Source organism: Callithrix jacchus, chromosome 12 (genome assembly GCF_049354715.1).
Source record: "Callithrix jacchus isolate 240 chromosome 12, calJac240_pri, whole genome shotgun sequence".
NCBI lineage: Eukaryota > Metazoa > Chordata > Mammalia > Primates > Cebidae > Callithrix > Callithrix jacchus.
In genome coordinates, this window is record NC_133513.1 from 90,649,557 (window position 1) to 90,666,916 (window position 17,360).

The 17,360-nt window shown below is 46.5% G+C and overlaps 1 protein-coding gene across 1 annotated transcript in view; it reads left to right on the forward strand.

Annotated features, from left to right (window-relative positions):
- The first annotated feature begins 2,708 nt into the window (after nucleotides 1-2,708).
- The window catches only part of GOLGA7B (golgin A7 family member B), a 33,079-nt gene continuing 18,427 nt past the window's right edge, over nucleotides 2,709-17,360 (forward strand). Inside the window, exons 1-2 of the mRNA XM_078346859.1 lie at nucleotides 2,709-2,744; nucleotides 5,183-5,265. Of these exons, the coding sequence (XP_078202985.1) occupies nucleotides 2,709-2,744; nucleotides 5,183-5,265 (119 nt within the window). The remainder of the gene's footprint in view (nucleotides 2,745-5,182; nucleotides 5,266-17,360) is intronic.

The window sequence follows — 17,360 nt, forward strand, 5'->3', positions numbered from 1 at the left end:
GGAACCTGCCCTGGGCACAGGCAAAGGCTCCTCCTCTTGGGGCCCAGCATCTCTCTGGCTGTGGCTTTCTATGCAGGACCTGCTCCTCCCACCTTGCTCTTTCTGTCTGACCAGTCAGGGTCTGGTGAAGCTGGCCACTCTGGAGCCATAGGGAAGTCCCTGCCTGTTGTTTGGTAAATCCTCTGACACTCAGTGACTTCAATTTCACAGACCTCTCAACGATCCTGATTTCCTGCTGTCTGTATAAAATGACACAAATGAGGGACAGAAATCCAGACACACATGAACAGCTGGAATGCAGGAGAATTTGCAAATCTCAGGGTGTCAAGCCTGGGAGAGCCCTGAGGGTCATGAGGCCCACCTGCCTCTGTCAATGATGGAGAGCCCAAGGTCCAGAGAGGGCCTGTGGCCTGTCACAGGTCACATAGCTCATTAAAGTCCGAGCTGGGGTTCAAACCTGGGTTTCATGACTCCCCAACCAGTGCTCTCTCCACTGTACCCCACCAGCCTGGACAGTAAGTGTGCTGGGAACCCCACAGGGAACCCCACTTTCATTTCCTGTCTCCATGTCTTGACCCACACCCCCATACCAGATCAGGTAGAAAGTCACAGGGAGCAACTGACAGTACGGGCATTGGTGAGGATCAGGATGGTCTCAAATTCCAAATGAGCTGATTGTAAGAACTCGCTGACTGCCTCCTGCCCATACCTCTGTCCCTGTTTTTTCTGTAGTCTGGAGTGCTCTCCTCCCAACTCTGCTGGTCAAAAGAGCCTTCTCACACCTCCCAGGTCCCATACTTCCCAGGTCTCACCCCTCCCAGGTCCCACCCCTGCCAGGTCCCACCCCTCCCAGGTCCCATTCCTGGAAGGTCTTACCCCTCCCAGGTCTTACCCCTCCCAGGTCCCACCCCTTCCAGATTTCACACCTCCCGAGAAGCTTTGGGCAGAAAAAGGACTGTGAACTGTTCCTTTGTGCCCCACATAGTGCTTTGTTTTTGCTGCTTTTATCACATGGTTTCTTATGTTTTTATTGTTGGCTGAAGGAAATTCCCCTTTCCTGCTTTCATTCTAAGATATTTGGGAGCCAAGCCAGTTTCAGAGGCTATAGATAGGGAGCTAGGGCTCACCTGCATCCCGACCAGAACACTCAGGGGGTCTCTGCTGCTAAGGCTTGGCTGGCCTGGCTTCCTCCCACCCGGCCAAACTCTCATCTTTCCTCAGTTTGTGGGAAATGAGTCTGTTCATCTCTGAAATACTCTTAACAGGCACTTTTAAACTAGACACCGTGTCCTTCTGTAAACCTGTTCCAGCACAGATGCTTACAAACAAACACTCATCTCTCCAGGAGGGTCCTGAGGCCAGATGGCCTGGTGCCCACAATGCCAGCAAAAGGCTGGGGTTTGGTTGGTTTCCCCTGCCTAGAAAATAAAGGAAAGGAAGATGTGGCAGCTGCCTAACCAGGCTTTTCTGCTGAGGGTTTCCAGCCTCAGAAATTTCACATTGTTATGAGCTATGATGTCTGAGCTGGGGCCTGCTATCACCTGCACCTCCCAAGCAGCTCCTGCAGGAATTTGGACCTCAGAGCCAATCAAAGCCTCGGGATTCCAGGGATCTGCCTGTCTCCTCCGCTCAGCATGGACCAGAGATCCCAGCAAAATCCTACACAGATTTTGTAGCTGACAATGCCTTCTTTCTGTATACCTGGCACTGTGACAAGAGCTTATATGTTACATTTAATCATCCTGATAACCTTATAGCACAGGTGGTATTGTCACCATTTCACAGATGCAGAAACGGAGGCCCTGGGATGTTGAGCCATGTGCCCAAGGTCACACATAGCTAGAAGCCTGCCAGCTGGGACCGGAATCCAGCTCTTGCGGACCAGAAAGCCTGTGCAAATGACCATTGCACCATCCTGCCATCAGATCACCTCTGCCCCCAACACCTGATCCCAGCCTTCTAGAATAAGGCAGGTGTGCTTGTAGAGTCTCCAGGCTTGGCTTAACATGAGCTTAAACGCCATCAGGGTGGAACTCCACTGCTTCCATTAGGAAACTGCTGCCCAACCCCAGAGCTTCTGCTGGGAGAAAAAGTTTCCTGCCACGAGGCCTAAAATTCCTAGTGATTAATCTCATTCCATTTTGTGTAATTATACCCTCTCATGTCATCCCCAATACTTCCCTCCTTCAAAGACTTTCACACCCCTTGGACCCTTGCATGCAATTATCCTATTCTGCTTAACTTGGCAAAGCCCAGAGTGTGGGTCTTTTCATCTGTTATAATTATTCCATTTCCCTTGTTCCTGCATTGTTTCAGATATCTCATCTCTGAATAGCCTCCAATTTCAGGGTACCCTGTGGAACAGTGGTTGCCAAGAGTTCAGTGCTGCAGTCAGGAAAGATCTCATTAGGAGCAGGTGGAGGGAGGGGACATCCCCACTGGGCAGGGGTTGCCCAAGCTGCCAATAGCAATGCCATCTGGAGGGTCCTACCTCCTCCCTTCCTGGGCATCCAGGGCTGCCCAGACACCAGTCTGAAGGCAGAGGGGGCTTACCAACTGCTCTCCTGGGCACGGAGGGTATAGATAGAGCTCTCTCTGAGTAGGGACATGGGTCTGAGTCTCTCTACATGTCTCTTGTCTCAGCCTTCTTTTACTACTCTGCTTCAGCTTTTCATTTATTTAACAAACATTTGTCAAAGACCTGCCATATGCCAGACCTAGAGCTGGGCAGTGGGGATGCCATGGTAAGCAGAGGCATGCAGTCCCTGCCCTCAAGGGGTGTATGTTCCAGGGCATGGGAGAGACAGTGAGCGAGCAGAGCAGCTGATGCATATGGACAGTTGAGGCATGAGGAGATCAAGGGGCAGAGTCCAGGGAAGGAGAGTAACAAGGGGCCCCACTGAAGTGGGGTGGTCAAGAGGGACCTTTGAGCAGGTGGCATTGAAGCCGAGACCTGAAGATAGGAAGGACCCTGCTAGGGAAAGGTGTGGGAGGTCAGTTTCTGGAAGAGGTGACAGGTTGTGCAAAGCCCTAGGCAGGAAAGGCTTGGCTGAGTGGAAGGATGGATGGAAGAGCAGTGTGCACGAGCTGAGGCTGGAAGGCCAGCAGCCCAGACTGGGAGGAGGTTATGTATGATTGCAAGTGCCTTCCTTTTCCACTGACCTGCTGTGTGGCATGAGCAAGTAACTAACTTAGGTTTTCTCTTTGGTAAAACGAAGATGGAAGGTCAGGCACGGTGGCTCATGCCTATAATCTCAGCAATTTGGGAGGCTGGGGCAGGAAGATCACTTGAGGCCAGGAGTTTAAGTCTAGCCTGAGCAACATAGCAAGGACCTGTCTCTATGAAAATTAAAAAAAAAAAAAAGTGGTGCAGTGATGTGAGGCTGTAGTCCAAGCTACTCAGGAGGCTGAGGTGGGAGGATCACTTGAGCCTGGGAGTTCCAGGGTTTATGAGCTATGATGTGCACTCCAGCCTGGGTGACAGAGTGACACCCTGTCTCTTAAAAAGAGATGGAGATGGTCATTCCCGCTTCCTAAACATATCAGAAGGCTTCAGTGGGAAGCCAGGCTGTTCCAGGCCCAGGTCAAGCCCTGCAAGCAGGGAGCAATTCTTTTCTTCTTTTCACCCCAATTCCTTAAGGAAAAACATCCTAATGTCTTGGCTCTCTCTCCACCCCACTCCTGTTTACCCTTCTTTCCCCTCCCACATGTGAGGTTCTCCCCACTCTAAGTGACACCCAGACAGAACTGACCAGACTTCAGCCATAACACATCCAGTTGAACTCCATGTATATCTGAGCTCTGCCAGTTCCAGATGGTGACGAGACGGGTGGGGCTTCTGCCCCACAGTGGACTTGGGGTTGCACCTTCATCTCACTTGCATTCTCTCTCCTTTTTAATCTTCAAATTGTTTTAATTAGTTATTCAGTGGGCACAAAAGACTATTTCTGGCATCTGTCTAAAGTATAAAGAATGAGAACACAGCGAACACCTGTGTACCAACCGCTCAGTTTAAGGAGAGCGTTTCCTTCCCATTTGGAGTTCTGCGTCTGCATCTCCCCAAGTTTGCCTAGAGCTAATCACTTTCTTGATTTTTGTGTTTATCTCTTTATTTCTTTTCTTTATAGTTTGCACTTATGTGTATATACCAAAGTAACATATTGTTTTAGTTTCTGCATGCTTTGGAATTTTATGTAAATATAAACGCAACCACACTGTATGTATCTTTCTGTTCAACCTTTTTTTTCTGAGATCCATGTTGTGACTTTTTGGTTTTTTTTTGAGACAAAGTTCGATCTTGTCCCCTAGGCTGGAGTGCAATGGCACAATCTTGGCTTGCTTGAACCGGGATTTCAGGCTGGGATGACACGCGATCGCCACCTCACCTGGCTCATTTTTGTATTTTCAGTAGAGACAGGGTTTCACCATGTCGGTCAGGCTTCTCTTGAACTCCTGACCTCAAGTGATCTGCTCACCTTGACCTCCCAAAGTGCTGGCTGTGAGCCATTTTGGGTGTGAGCCACTGCACCTGGCTGGCTATTGTTATACACATTCTATTATGGGAGTAGATCATGATTTAATTATTCATTCTCTGATCTCGGGATCTTTGCAGTTGTTTTTATTTCACAGTGCTGCTGAGAACACTCTGGTTTGTAACTGGACCCACAGATGCAATGGTGTTGATTTAGGAATGGAATTGCTGGATTATGGAGTATGGCTAAATTGTTTTCAGAAGTGGCTGTACCTGCAGTTACTCCCATCATCAGTGTAGAAGTATTCCTGTTGTTCTGCAGCCTCCCCAGTGCATGCTTGGTGTCTTTCTAACTTTTGTTGATTTAAAGGGTGGCATCTCATTGTGGGCCCCCTTTATGTTCTAGTGCATTCTTCAAAGCAGCCATTTTTTGGCTTTGTCAAGGTTAAGGTTACTCTTTCCTCTTCAGAGTCTGTTTCCAGGCCTGCCCTCTACCTTTCTTGGCTATGGCAGAGAATGATACAGCCTTCCTCCTCTCTCAAGCCAGGGCTCTCTTCTCTCTCATGTAGGAGTCTACTTCTCCCCTTCTTCCCCATCATCTCCAGTGTCCCCTTATTTATGGTTTCCAGATTTTGTAAATGAGTAGTGTGGTAGGTAGCGCTGATCACATACCCAATCTCAGGCTATTTTCTTGCCTTCCTCTTCCTATAGAGTCTGAAAATGCTGGATAGCTTCCTGGCTGCCCTTGCAACTAGACGTGGCCATGGATCCAGTTCTGCCAATGAGATACAGGGGTAGGTTTACTGGGAGGCTTCTGAGAAAGATTTATCTCCCTGAAAAAAGGAAGTAGGTTCTCCCTCCTCCTGCCTGCCATGGATGTTTGTATATGAGAACATGATGTTTAGAGCTGCAGCAGCCACCTTGCAACTATGAGGCAGTAAGTCTGAGGATGAGAAGCCGATTTGCTCAGGATGTAGAGAAAGGCTGAAAAAGGGCCAGATTCTTGGGGACACTGGGGGGCCAGTGAGTGAATTCTGAAGCTGCCACCCTACACACTGCTTGTTGGGTTAATCAGATGCCTTTATTGCTCAAATAATGTTCATAGAATAATCTATTTGCAGCCCAAATACCCTGCCTTTGGCCTTTGTAGTGATTTCTCTGTCTTGCTTTCTCTGTCACTCTGTTCACTGACTCCTTTTGTACTGCAAATTGCACTCTCTAAAGACTCAGTAATGTAATTCCTGCCAATCCAGTTCCTCCTGAACTTTCTATAATGCCCGACACTGTCATCCGCCTTCTGGAGGGCTTTTCCCTCCTGGGCTTCCGCGATGCTCCGGGATCCAGGGTTTCCAGCTGCCACAGTCTTTTTCTCCTTACACTGACTCCTTCTGTCCATGAACTACTTTTGCTGAACACCTGCTACAGACCAGGAACTGAACATGGTTCTTTCTAGAGGTCATTTTACTCCCTACAAAACTCCTGTGAGGTAGGGATTATAGTTTCCACTTCACAGATGTAGAGCCTCAGCTCAGAGATGGTAATTAACTCATCCACAGTGATGGAGTTAGTAAGTGACACAGCTGGGATTTAAAGTGAGGTATCTTTAACTTCAATTACACCATCTTGCCCAAGGCTAGACAGCCAGTCTCTTTCTCATGGTTCTTTTTAAACCTCTCCTGTGGTCAAATGACACATTCTTATTGTATTAGGCCATTCTTGCATTGCTATAATAAAATACCCCAGACGTGCCTGGCATAGTGGCTTGTGCCTGTAACTTCAGTACTTTGGGAGGCTGAGGAGGGCAGATTGCCTGAGTCCAAGAGTTTGAGACCAGCCTGGGCAACATGGTGAAACCCCCTCTCTATAAAAAATACAAAAATTGGGTGGGCGTGGTGGCATGTACCTGTGGCCCCAACTGTTCAGGAGACTGAGGTGGGAGGATCATTTGATCCTGGGAGGTCGAGGCTGCAATGAGGCGTGATAGCACCACTGCACTCTAGCCTGGATGACAGAGTGAGACCTTGTCTTAAAAAAATACCTGAGACTGGATCATTTAGAGGATTAATTGGCTCACAGTTCTTCACGCTTCACAGGAAGTGTGGTGCTGGCATCTGCTCAGCTTCTGGTGGATCCTCAGGGAGCTTTCAATCATGGTGGAAGGCAAAGGGGAAACAGGGTCACATGGGTGCCACACACTTTTAGACAGACAGATCTTGTGAGAACTCACTCCCTATTGTGAGGACAGCACCAAGAGGATGGTGTTAAACCATTCATGGAAATCCACCACCATGGTCCAGTCACCTCGCACCAGGGACAAACATACAAATGTTATCACTCATTGCATCAATTATAGAGAGACCTCCCAAGTTTTTCCCACAGTCTTACACTATCCCCTCAGTCCTGAAAAATCATGAATGCTTCTCCTATCCCCTTACATCTACCACGTATAATTCTCACCTAGTCTGCCTTTGTGGTTTCTGACCACAGCATCTTCCAACCATAGAGATGGATGGGTCATCCTGCATTCTTTTGTCCACTCCTGCCTTCTCCATCTCATATACTCAGTCAGAAGCAGCAGTCCTGGGTGATCCCATTGAAAATATTTCTTGCATCTGTCCCTTCGCCCTCACTCCTAGGCAATGCCCCATGCCCCACCATCTGGTCCTTCCCCTTCTCATCCACCCCTAAGACTGCTTCCAGATGGATGGTTCTAATACATTGCCTTCCTGATGCCCCCACATGTTCCCATTGCCTATGTGGCCCAGTCCTGGCCTTCATGGCCCTTCATGATCTGGCCCCTGCCTTGGTTCTTGACAGAGTAGTTCAAATCCACCAGCATGGGCTGCTCTTTCCAGACATATGTTCCTCTTTCTTAACTTCCAACTGCCCAATCCCCCTCACCCCTCGCCCCCATCTGGCATCTTCTTCCCCTAAGCATAAAACACCTAATCTTTCAGTACCCACCTCTAGTCCTTTGGGTGAGGGGAAGACTTCTGTTACTAGACTGCTGGGATCTCTCCTGCCTCAGCTTTCCTATGACTCTTGCTGTTTCTACAGGTCCCTGGGACACCTGTCAGATGCCCACTGTGTCATGCTGCCTAAGCCAGGTTTTCCAGATAAGACTGTAAAATTCTTTATGATCGGAACCATACCTCTCCCTATCTGAGGCTCAATCTTGGGGCACTGAATAGAGATGTTCCCTTTCCTGTAAGTCAACTCACCCTTTCCTGTAAGTCAATATATAAATATTAACTGAGCATCTACTATGTTCTAGGTACTATTTGAGGCAATGGGAATGCAGTTGAAGTGACAAAGTTCCTGCCTTCAGGGGTTTATGGTGTAATAGGGAAGATGAATAAATAAATTTTAGCAACTATGACTGTTATGATAGGGAAAGTATAGGGTGCTAACAACAGGGGCACATATAACCAAGGCCAAAGTGACAGGAAAGCCTCCTTCCCAAGGAAGGAAATTATAAATCAAGACTAGAAAAAGTTTAGCCAGGTGAAGAGCCAGATGAAGAGCAGGGAATGTTCCAGGTAGAGCGCATATGAAAGTTCAGAAGTGAGAGAGAGCACAGCACATTTGAGAGAATGGAGAATGAAAGCCCATTCTGGCTGTGGCTGGCATGGAGTGCGTGTGGGAGAGAAGTGGTGAGAAGGGCCAGGAGGGGTGGAGAGTGGAGGCCAGATGGGCTGGACCCAGGAGAGAAAGGAGTCCTGGTTGTTGTGGCCTTGGAGAGGAGGGATGGCACTTTTTTTGGCTGGGGGTGGGGGGTGGAGTCTTGCTCTGTCACCCAGGCTGGAGTGCAGTGGCGTGATCTTGGCTTACCAAAACCTCTACCTCCTGGGTTCAAGCGATTCTCCTGCCTCAGCCTCCTGAGTAGCTGGGATTACATGTGCACACCACCACGCCCTGCTAATTTTTATATGTTTTGTAGAGACAGGGTTTCACCATGTTGGCCAGGCTGGTCTTGAACTCCTGGTCTCAAGTGATCTACCTGCCTTGGCTTCCCAAAGTGCTGGGATTAGAGGCATGAGCCACTGCTCCTGGCCCCAGCCCTTTTTAGACAAGGAAGCTTTAGGTTCGGGGAATATCAGGGTTCCAACAGGGAATGGTGAAATGGCTGCTAGAACTTGGAAGACTATAGAAATGTTCCAATTGGTGGAACTTGCCCTGTGACCTGGGCAATAATCAGGAATTCTAAAACCTCTAAGGAGTTTACCAGGCAAAGCATGGTAAGATAGAAGCCATGAGAAAGGTGTCTAGAAAGCCCCATGTTTGGGAGTGGAATGGTTCAAGAAAGGCTTCTGGTCCTGATGGACTTCAAGATGCATCTGCAGCGTGGGACTGATAGTGCTGGGCATGGGTGTGGGGAAGATGGGGTTCTCTCCTTCCTGCCAGAGTCCAGAACAGTATCTGGAACATAGGAGCTGCTCAATCTTAGTCTGTGGCTAAGGGCTTCTGGCTTCAGTGCCTCTGGTGGCCCAGTTACCCCTGGCACCTCTGCTTCTCGTTTCCACAGCAGAAACTGACCTTGGGAGAGTGAGGTTGGCAAAGGCCACTTCCTCAATGTTCATGTCCTTCCCAGTCTCTACCAAGCTAAACAAATAGCTACTTTCTTTCCAAGGTAATTGGACCAATTTGTCCAAACATGGAAAGCCAATAAGTGGGTCTGAACTGAAGTCTTTATCTATTATTATGGCACCACCCCTATTGTCTAGAGTTTTTTATCATCTACAAAATAAAATATTCATTTATACACCCTCCCACAGAACAAATCAGATATAAAATGATTGATTCTAACAGTATCTCAAGGAAGCTCCATTTTCAGAGAACTCTGCCTTAATTAATTCAACAAATATTTATTGAACCAGACATTATTCTAGCCATTTGGGATACATCAGTGAACATAGCAAAGATCCCTGCCCAAGCTTGCAATTTAGCAGGCAAGACAAACAGAAGGTATAATAAGTAAATTATACAGTTTGCTAGAAAAGGTGATGAGTGCTACAGAAAAGAACTAGAAGGGGAACTAAAGAGAGAGCTCTCTTTTCCACAAGCCGACCTACCTGAGTGGGAAGAGGGATGGGAAGGAGGGAAGGGAAGGAAGAGACAGGACACAGTTTCTGTGCTTTACTGCCCGCATTAGCCTTTTGTCCCTGGTTGGAATTTTAAACTAATTACCTGTATTACCTTGATAAAAATTAAGTTTAAATAGTGACATAACCATATTGGGAGGGTAGGGTAGTGGTGTGACCCAAGTTCTCTTCTGTCACTGAAGAAAATGAGACAAAGTTTCTAAAGTGAATAAATCAAGAGATAGAAGTACAGGCATATTGGCTGGGTGCGGTGGCTAACGCATGTGATCACAGCACTGTGGGAGGCTGAAGCGGGTGGATCACTTGAGGTGAGGGGTTCAAGACCAGCCTGGCCGATATGGTGAAAACCCATCTCTACTAAAAATACAAAAATTAGCTAGGTGTGGTGGCACACACCTGTAGTCCCAGCTACTAGGGAGGCTGAGGCAGGAGAATCACTTGAACTCAGGAGCTGGAGGTTGCAGTGAGCCGAGATCACACCACTGCACTCCAGCCTGGGAGATGGAGCGAGACTCCATCTTGAAAAAAAAAAAAGAAAGTACAGGTATATGATTTAGAAAGTCGAGATCATTATCAGAAGGATTTAAAATGGAAAAGTAATTTTTCTAGGGGGAAAAAAGACAGAGAGGAAGGCTCGGGACAGAGTTGGTGGGGGACTCTTGCCTTCTCAAAATAAGCCTTTCTGTATGTTTGGATTTTAAAAATCATAGACATGTATTACTTTGATGATTAAAGAACATTCTGCTGAGCCCTTGGGGGTCCACAGTGGTGGGAGGTGCCTTTGGGACTTCTGTAGGCAGTGGAGGGTAGCAGAGCAAGTGAATGCTGCCTCCTTTCATCCAAATCCACTTTTGTTTGTTTTATGTATCTGACTTTCATGCGAGACTTTGAACAAAGGGTTCTGCAGCTAAAATTGGATTGAACTCTATGATCGCTTTTGGCTCTCGCAATTAATGATGTGTTATAAGCACCTGTTACCCTTTGTGCTCATGTCTATTTACTTGCTGAAATAATTTCCTTAATTTAGCCAGAAGCCTTGCAGTCTTCCCTCAGTAGGCTGTGGTTTGAAATGATTGGTGAGTTTGCTGCCAGTTTGCTTAGTGTAGAAGTGAGACCTTGCAGTCAGTCATTTCTGATTGCTACTCCAGAGGGCCTCTGGAGCCACTGTTAGGACAAAGATCCTGTGGGCACTCTGTCCGGCCTCTAGCACAGTAACTATTGGAACAACAGGTAAACATTTTGGCCAGTAATTCCCTGATGTCATCTCGGTATCTGCAGTCTCTCCTGGGCAGCTGTGAATCTGCTTATAGAATCTACTTATAGAACCTTGCCTCCCACTCCACCACTTCCTGGAGAGAGGGAAGTGGAGGGGGGGGAGAGAGAGAGAGAGTGAGAGAGAGAGAGAGAGAAAGAGAGAGAGAGAGAGACTGTGAATGAAGTTAGGAAAGGGAGGGAGGAAGGCAACTCCCTTCAGCTTAGTCACCTCCTAGTGACCCCACTTCCAGACATGTGTCATAGTCGGCCTGCTCTGGTTCTATTTATAGGGCAGGTCCACTCCATTCATGTTTCTGGGGCCTCGGTAGTTGTTGCTGTTTCTACCTGGTAGTTGCTTTCTTGAATTTGAGGTTCCAGAGGTTCTGTGTTTACAGGCACCTTTCATACCCCCTCGCCTTTGCACACTGTTCTTCATCTGCTCTCTGGGGATCTAACACTAATCCCTGAAGGCCAAGCTTAAATGCCATGTAGTTTGCAAAACCTTTCTGGGCCCCCAACTCTGGGGAACTTATCTCCACCTTAGCACTTAGCACAGACCCTGGCCATCACTCGATTACATTTTGGTGTCCTTGAGGGGTTGGAAACATCCCATGGTCATCTCTCTGAGGCATACAGTGGGTGTTTAATAACTGCTTGCCGAGTGAAATGAAGGATGTTTGCCTATATCTCTTTTGTGCTTCAGGAAATCCCACTGGGCCTGGAAGAAATGTCAGTGTGGGAAGATCTCTCTCAAGGCATCACCATAAATCTTTTCCTGTTTTCCACTTGAAAGACAAGATTTGGAAGTCAGGTAGCATCTGGAGAAAGCCTCTAATATTTGGATGAATTCTATCTGGGGAGGGAGAATTACTGTCATCATTTTACGGATGAGAAATCTGAGGCTCAGAGAGACTGAGACTTGCTAATGATTACATAGTAAATAGCAGAGCCAGAGGTTGAAACCTATGTCATCTGACTCCAGGGACGCTGTTTCCTACCACACACTTCCTAGAGGTCTCTGCAGTGTGCTGTGAGATGACACCATTAAGACTTTCCAGACCACAGTTTTCCCCTCAAGCATTATGCAATTGTTTTCCATCCAGACACAAGGGCTGAGAATTTCCTGGTCTCCCCTGCTTTTTCTTCATCTCACTGAGCTTTGCTAACTCTTTTCCTGGCTTCTCTGCAGTCTACAAGAGTTCATTTTTCTCTCATCTCTTTCCAGATACTGTGATTTCCAAATCTTTCAGTTGCTTTCTTTTTCCAGCTGTGGCCCTGTATTGGGAGGCTTTCCAATGCAGCCACAGATCGGAGGACGATAACACTGAATTAGTTAGTGGATCTTCTTTGATGTTATTTTGTGGGTGAACTCATTAATTTATGATGAAAGACATCAAAGAGCTAGGCTCCTGCACAGGACTAGGTTGTCCCAAGGCAGCTGGATAATAATGATTAGTCAGATTCAATCTTAAAGAGCTCTCCTCCTCAAATATAGTAGTTAAAATCCAGATGACTGCAGTTGGGAACGTCCCATCCTTAGCATCCCGACACAGCCTTGAGTCAGCACAACATGAAATGCTCCCCACTCTGAATGGGGGTCTCTCTCTGTGGCTTCCACTTTGAGGCCTCCAAGCCTTGAGGTCTGTAGAGATTGTTACAACCCTGGAGGCAATGTAGGGAAAAAAAGGGTAGGGCTGTGAAAGCCTTTTTCCCATCAGAGGAGCTGGATATTAAAAGGGATAATTTGTCCTTGTGTGAGTGATCTCAAAGCCCTCTATAGACTCTAGTCCTGTGATGTCAGTGAGGAGAACTCTCTCTGGGCTGCATGGGGAAGTGCCAGCTCCATGTTTGGCACGGAGCAAGCTTTCTCTAGGTACTGGTTGAATGATGTGTGAAAAGCCTCTGGCTAGTTGAAAGGAGCACCAGTGGAGCTCAGGTTTCAGGTTTTTCTTTACATGCAAAACCTCCTAACCAGCTGCCATCTGTGGCTGTTTACTGTGCTTCTTTAACCTCCGTGAAAAGTTGTCTGTGCTTCTCTCCCAAACCATCCCCTTTCTGTTTGCCCTGAGTCCCATTCTCTGCTGGCCTGTTAAGGGCTTGCTCCTGCAAATAACCCTCTCTTTTCTGAACCATCAGTGTTTCCCTCTCTACTAGACGATTCCTGTTAGCAGACAAACATGCCCTAATGTCTTCCCTCTTGTAAGGAACCTCTCTTGCTTCCACTTCTCCCTCAGACCACCACGCTAGTCTTTGCTTTCCTTTACAGCAAAAAGAGTTATCTACACTATCGGTATCTCTTCTTCCTCTCCTTCATGCTAACTCTCAAACCCACTTTAATCAGGATCTCGTCCCTCTTGCCAAGGTCACTGGCGACCTTCTTGCTGCCAAGTCCAGTGGTCATTTCTCAGTCCGCATCTTATTCCACCTGTGAGCAGCATTCAACATGAGGCAAGGCTCTCTTTCCAACCTTCTTTGCTTGGCTTCAGGACACCACCCTCTCTTGGGTCCCCTCTTACTTCCCTGGCCACTCTTTTCAGCTTTTTGTCTTCCAGCCTGTCAGTGACCAAGTGTCCCGAATCGGTTCTTGAACAGCTTTTTTTTCTAGCTATGCCTTCTCCTTCGATGATGTCTCTAGTCCCTTGGTTTTAAATGCTATTCACACACTGTAGGCTCCTAGAGTTATATCTCCACCTCCTCCTCCCCGCTTATAATTTACTTATAACATCAAACTTCAAACCTAAGTCAACAAAATAACCAAAATGCTGCATCCCCCTTCAGGCCTACTTATTCCCTAGTCTTCCCCTCTCACTTTCTTCTGATGGCTCAGATCTCAAGACTTGGAATCATCTTTGACTACCTCTTTTTAATTTTATTTATTTATTTATTTATTTATTTTTAGACAGTTCTTACTCTGTCCAGGCTGGAGTGCAGTGTTACCATCTCAGCTCACTGCAACCTCTGCCTTCTGGGTTCAAGTTATTCTCCTGCTTCAGCCTCCAAGTATCTGGGACTATAGGTGTGTGCCACTGTACCTGGCTAATTTTTGTATTTTTAGTAGAGTCAGGGTTTTGCCATGTTGGTCAGGCTGGTCTTGAACTCCTGATCTCAAGTGATACACCCACCTTGGCCTCCCAAAGTGCTGGGATTACAAGTGTGAGCCACCATGCCTGGCCTGGCTGTCTTGGTTATATCACACATCCAATCCATCAGAAGACCCTTTGAGCATTACTTTCAAATTATATCTAGAATCTGGCCACTTCTTCCCCACTCCACTGCTACTACCAGATTCTGAGCCACCACGATATTTTCTAAGCCTGGGCTGCTCTAACATCCTCCTAATTGGTCTCACAGCTTCTATCCTTGCCTCCCCTCTGACATCCAGAGGAATCTTTTAAAAACTGCAATTAGATGGTGTCACGCCCCTATGCTAAACCTTCTTAGGCTTGCCATTTCACTTTATGAGAAGAATCTAAAGTCTTTATCAGGGCGTACAAGACCCTGGAAGATCTGATTCCTGCTACCTCTCTGAGCTCAACTACCAACTCTCTTCCCCTTGCTTACTTCAGGTCTAGCTGCACTGGTCTCCCAACTATTTTTTTTTGGCAGGGGATGGAGTCTTACTGTGTCACCCAGGATGGAGTGCAGTGGTGAAATCTCAGCTCACTGAAACCTCCGCCTACCAGGTTCAAGTGATTCTCTAGCCTCAGCCTCCTGAGTAGCTGGGATTATAGGTCCCCACCATCATACCTGGCTAATTTTTGTATTTTTAGTAGAGATGCGCTTTCGCCATGTTGGCCAGTCTGGTCTTGAACTCCTGTCCTCAAGTGGTCCTACTACCTTGGCCTCTTAAAGTGCTTGGACTATAGGTGTGAGCCACCGCACCCAGCCTTCTGCTATTCTTTGAACATACCAAGCCAGTCCTGTGTCAGGGACCTTGGACTCTGTCTTCTCTGTCTTGTCACCCTTCCTCTAGGTATCTATATGTCTAGTTCTCTCTCTTCCTTTAGGACTCTACTCAAATTTCACCTTATCAAAAAAAGTATTCCCTGATTATTCTTTCTAAAATAAGCCCTGTCTATCACTATCTCCTTGCCATGTTTTCTTCCTAGCGGTGATCACAACTTGACATATTTTATACATCTTTGATTATGTCATGGATTGTTACCCTTATTACTATATAAGTTCAATAAGGACAGAAGGTTTGTATTTCTAGTCATGACTGTATCCCAAGTTCCTAGAATAGTGCCCGATACACAGTAGGTGTTCAACAAATAGATGTTGAATGAATAGATTTGTTGAATGGCTTCATCCAGATCTTGAGTCATAAGGAGAAGAGAGTGGTGTCCAGATAGTTGTCTAGTTGATGTGGTCAAAATCAAGTGGGAAGGACTGTAAAATTTACATGGAGATCATCAGATTATATGTTCATTTATTACCAGTGACCACTACAGTGTTCACAGATATTCTGTTTGCTCCTTAATGCCAAATCCTGTGCTGAACTATAAGGTAGAATGAGACACCGGCCTCTAACTTCTTTAACATGTCCCTTATCTTCGGGGACTCAGTGTTTTCATCTGCAAAATAGGCAGTTGGAGAAGTGATTATCGCTCTGCTAGTCTGTGGTCTCCCAGATGCTGGAGGGAGGCAGGACAGTTAGGAAGATGAACCACACAGGCTCTGGAGCTTGACTGCCTGTGTCTGAATCCTGTCTCTATCCCCCACAAGCTATGTGACCTTGGGAAACTTTCTCAGTTCCCTCATTTATAAAGTGGGAATAATAAAAAGATCACTAGAACACAACTCAAAGAGTAATTGTGGGGATTACATAAGATCATACATATAAAGTGAGTAGCATGTGTTCTGGCACATGGTAAGTGCTCACTAAATGTTAGCTATTAAAAATGAAAAGTTCTGGGGGAATTTTTGAGGGGTCATTGCTATGAATGTGTTTTAGGGGTAACAACCTATTCTAGCATATTAGATGATATGGGTATTTTAAAAGCATGAGAATTGGCTGGGCGCCGTGGCTCACACCTGTAATCCTGGTATTTTGGGAGGCCAAGGCAGGTGGATCACCTGGGCACAGGAGTTTGAGAGCAGCCTGGCCAACATGGCAAAACCCCATCTCTACTAAAAATATAAAAATTAGCTGGGCATGGTGGTGCATGCCTGTAGTCCCCAGCTACTTGGGAGGCTGAGAATTGCTTAAACCCAGGAGGCAGAGGTTGCAGTGAGCCAAGATAGTGCCACTGCACTCCAGCCTGGGTGATAGAGCAAGACCCTGTCTCAATAAAATAAAATAATAAAAAAGAATGGGAATGGTATTGTTGGGACAACGCTCTTCTTCTTGGGAGATGCATAGTGAATTGAAGTATGAATAAAGTCTCATGATGTCTGTCATCTTCTAATAATCTAGCCAAATATATATCTGTTTTTATATCTATCAATAAAGCAAATATGGCAAAATGTTAGGAATTGTTGGAGCCAGGTGGATGGCATAGTTTATTGTACTATTCTTTCAATTTTTCTGTATGTTTTAAAATTTCTAAATAAAAGGTTGGAGGAAAAACAAAAGGCCCTGGAAATAGTCTAGTGAAATCCAACACTCTTATTTTGCAGAAAGAGAACCATGGGCTCAGAAAACAAGACAGTTGCTCAAGGTTACATAGCTGGAGAAGCCTGGGTGAGAACCCAGGTCTCCTGGCTCCCAGGTTCTCCCTGTGTGTGGGCTTCAGACTCTCAGGCAGCAAGCAATGAGCTGCAGAGGCACACACCCCACCACCCCTCAAAGAGACCAAGGGTTATTATGGGTATATAAAAAAACACTTGTGTTGGTGTTTCCTTTTTTATATTTAATTTAATTTAGTTGTTTTTTTTTTGAACCAGAGTTTTGTTCTTGTCACCCAGGCTGGAGTGCAGCGATGCAATCTCGGCTCACTGTAACCACTACTTCCCAGTTCAAGCAATTCTTCCGTTTTAGCCACCTGAGTAGCTGGGACTACAGGTGTGTGCCAGAAAATGCCTGGCTAACTTTTTGTATTTGTGGTAGATACAGGGTTTCATCATGTTGGCCAGGCTGGTCTTGAATTCCTGATCTCAGGGGATCCACCTGCCTCAGCCTCCCAAAGTTCTGAGATTACAGGCATGAGCCACTGCACCTGGCCTTATTTTTAATTTTTTAAGAGACAGGATCTTGCTCTGTTGCCCAGGCTGGAGTGCAATGCACAATCATGGCTAGCTACAGCCTTGAATTCTTGGGTTCAAGTGATCCTCCTGCCTTAGCCTTCTGAGTAGCAGGGACCACAAGCACACACCACAACGCTCGGCTACTATTTTAGTTTTTTTACAGACGGTTTCTTGCCCAGGCTGGTTTTAAACTCCTGGGCTCAAACAATCCTTTTACCTTAGCCTCCCAAAGTGTTGGAATTACAGGTGTGAGCCACTGTGCCTGGTCTCCTTTTTATTAAACAAATAGATAATTTAATTGGAAGTTATGATGTCAAAAATGTGAAGGTGGCACCAGAGCCAGACCC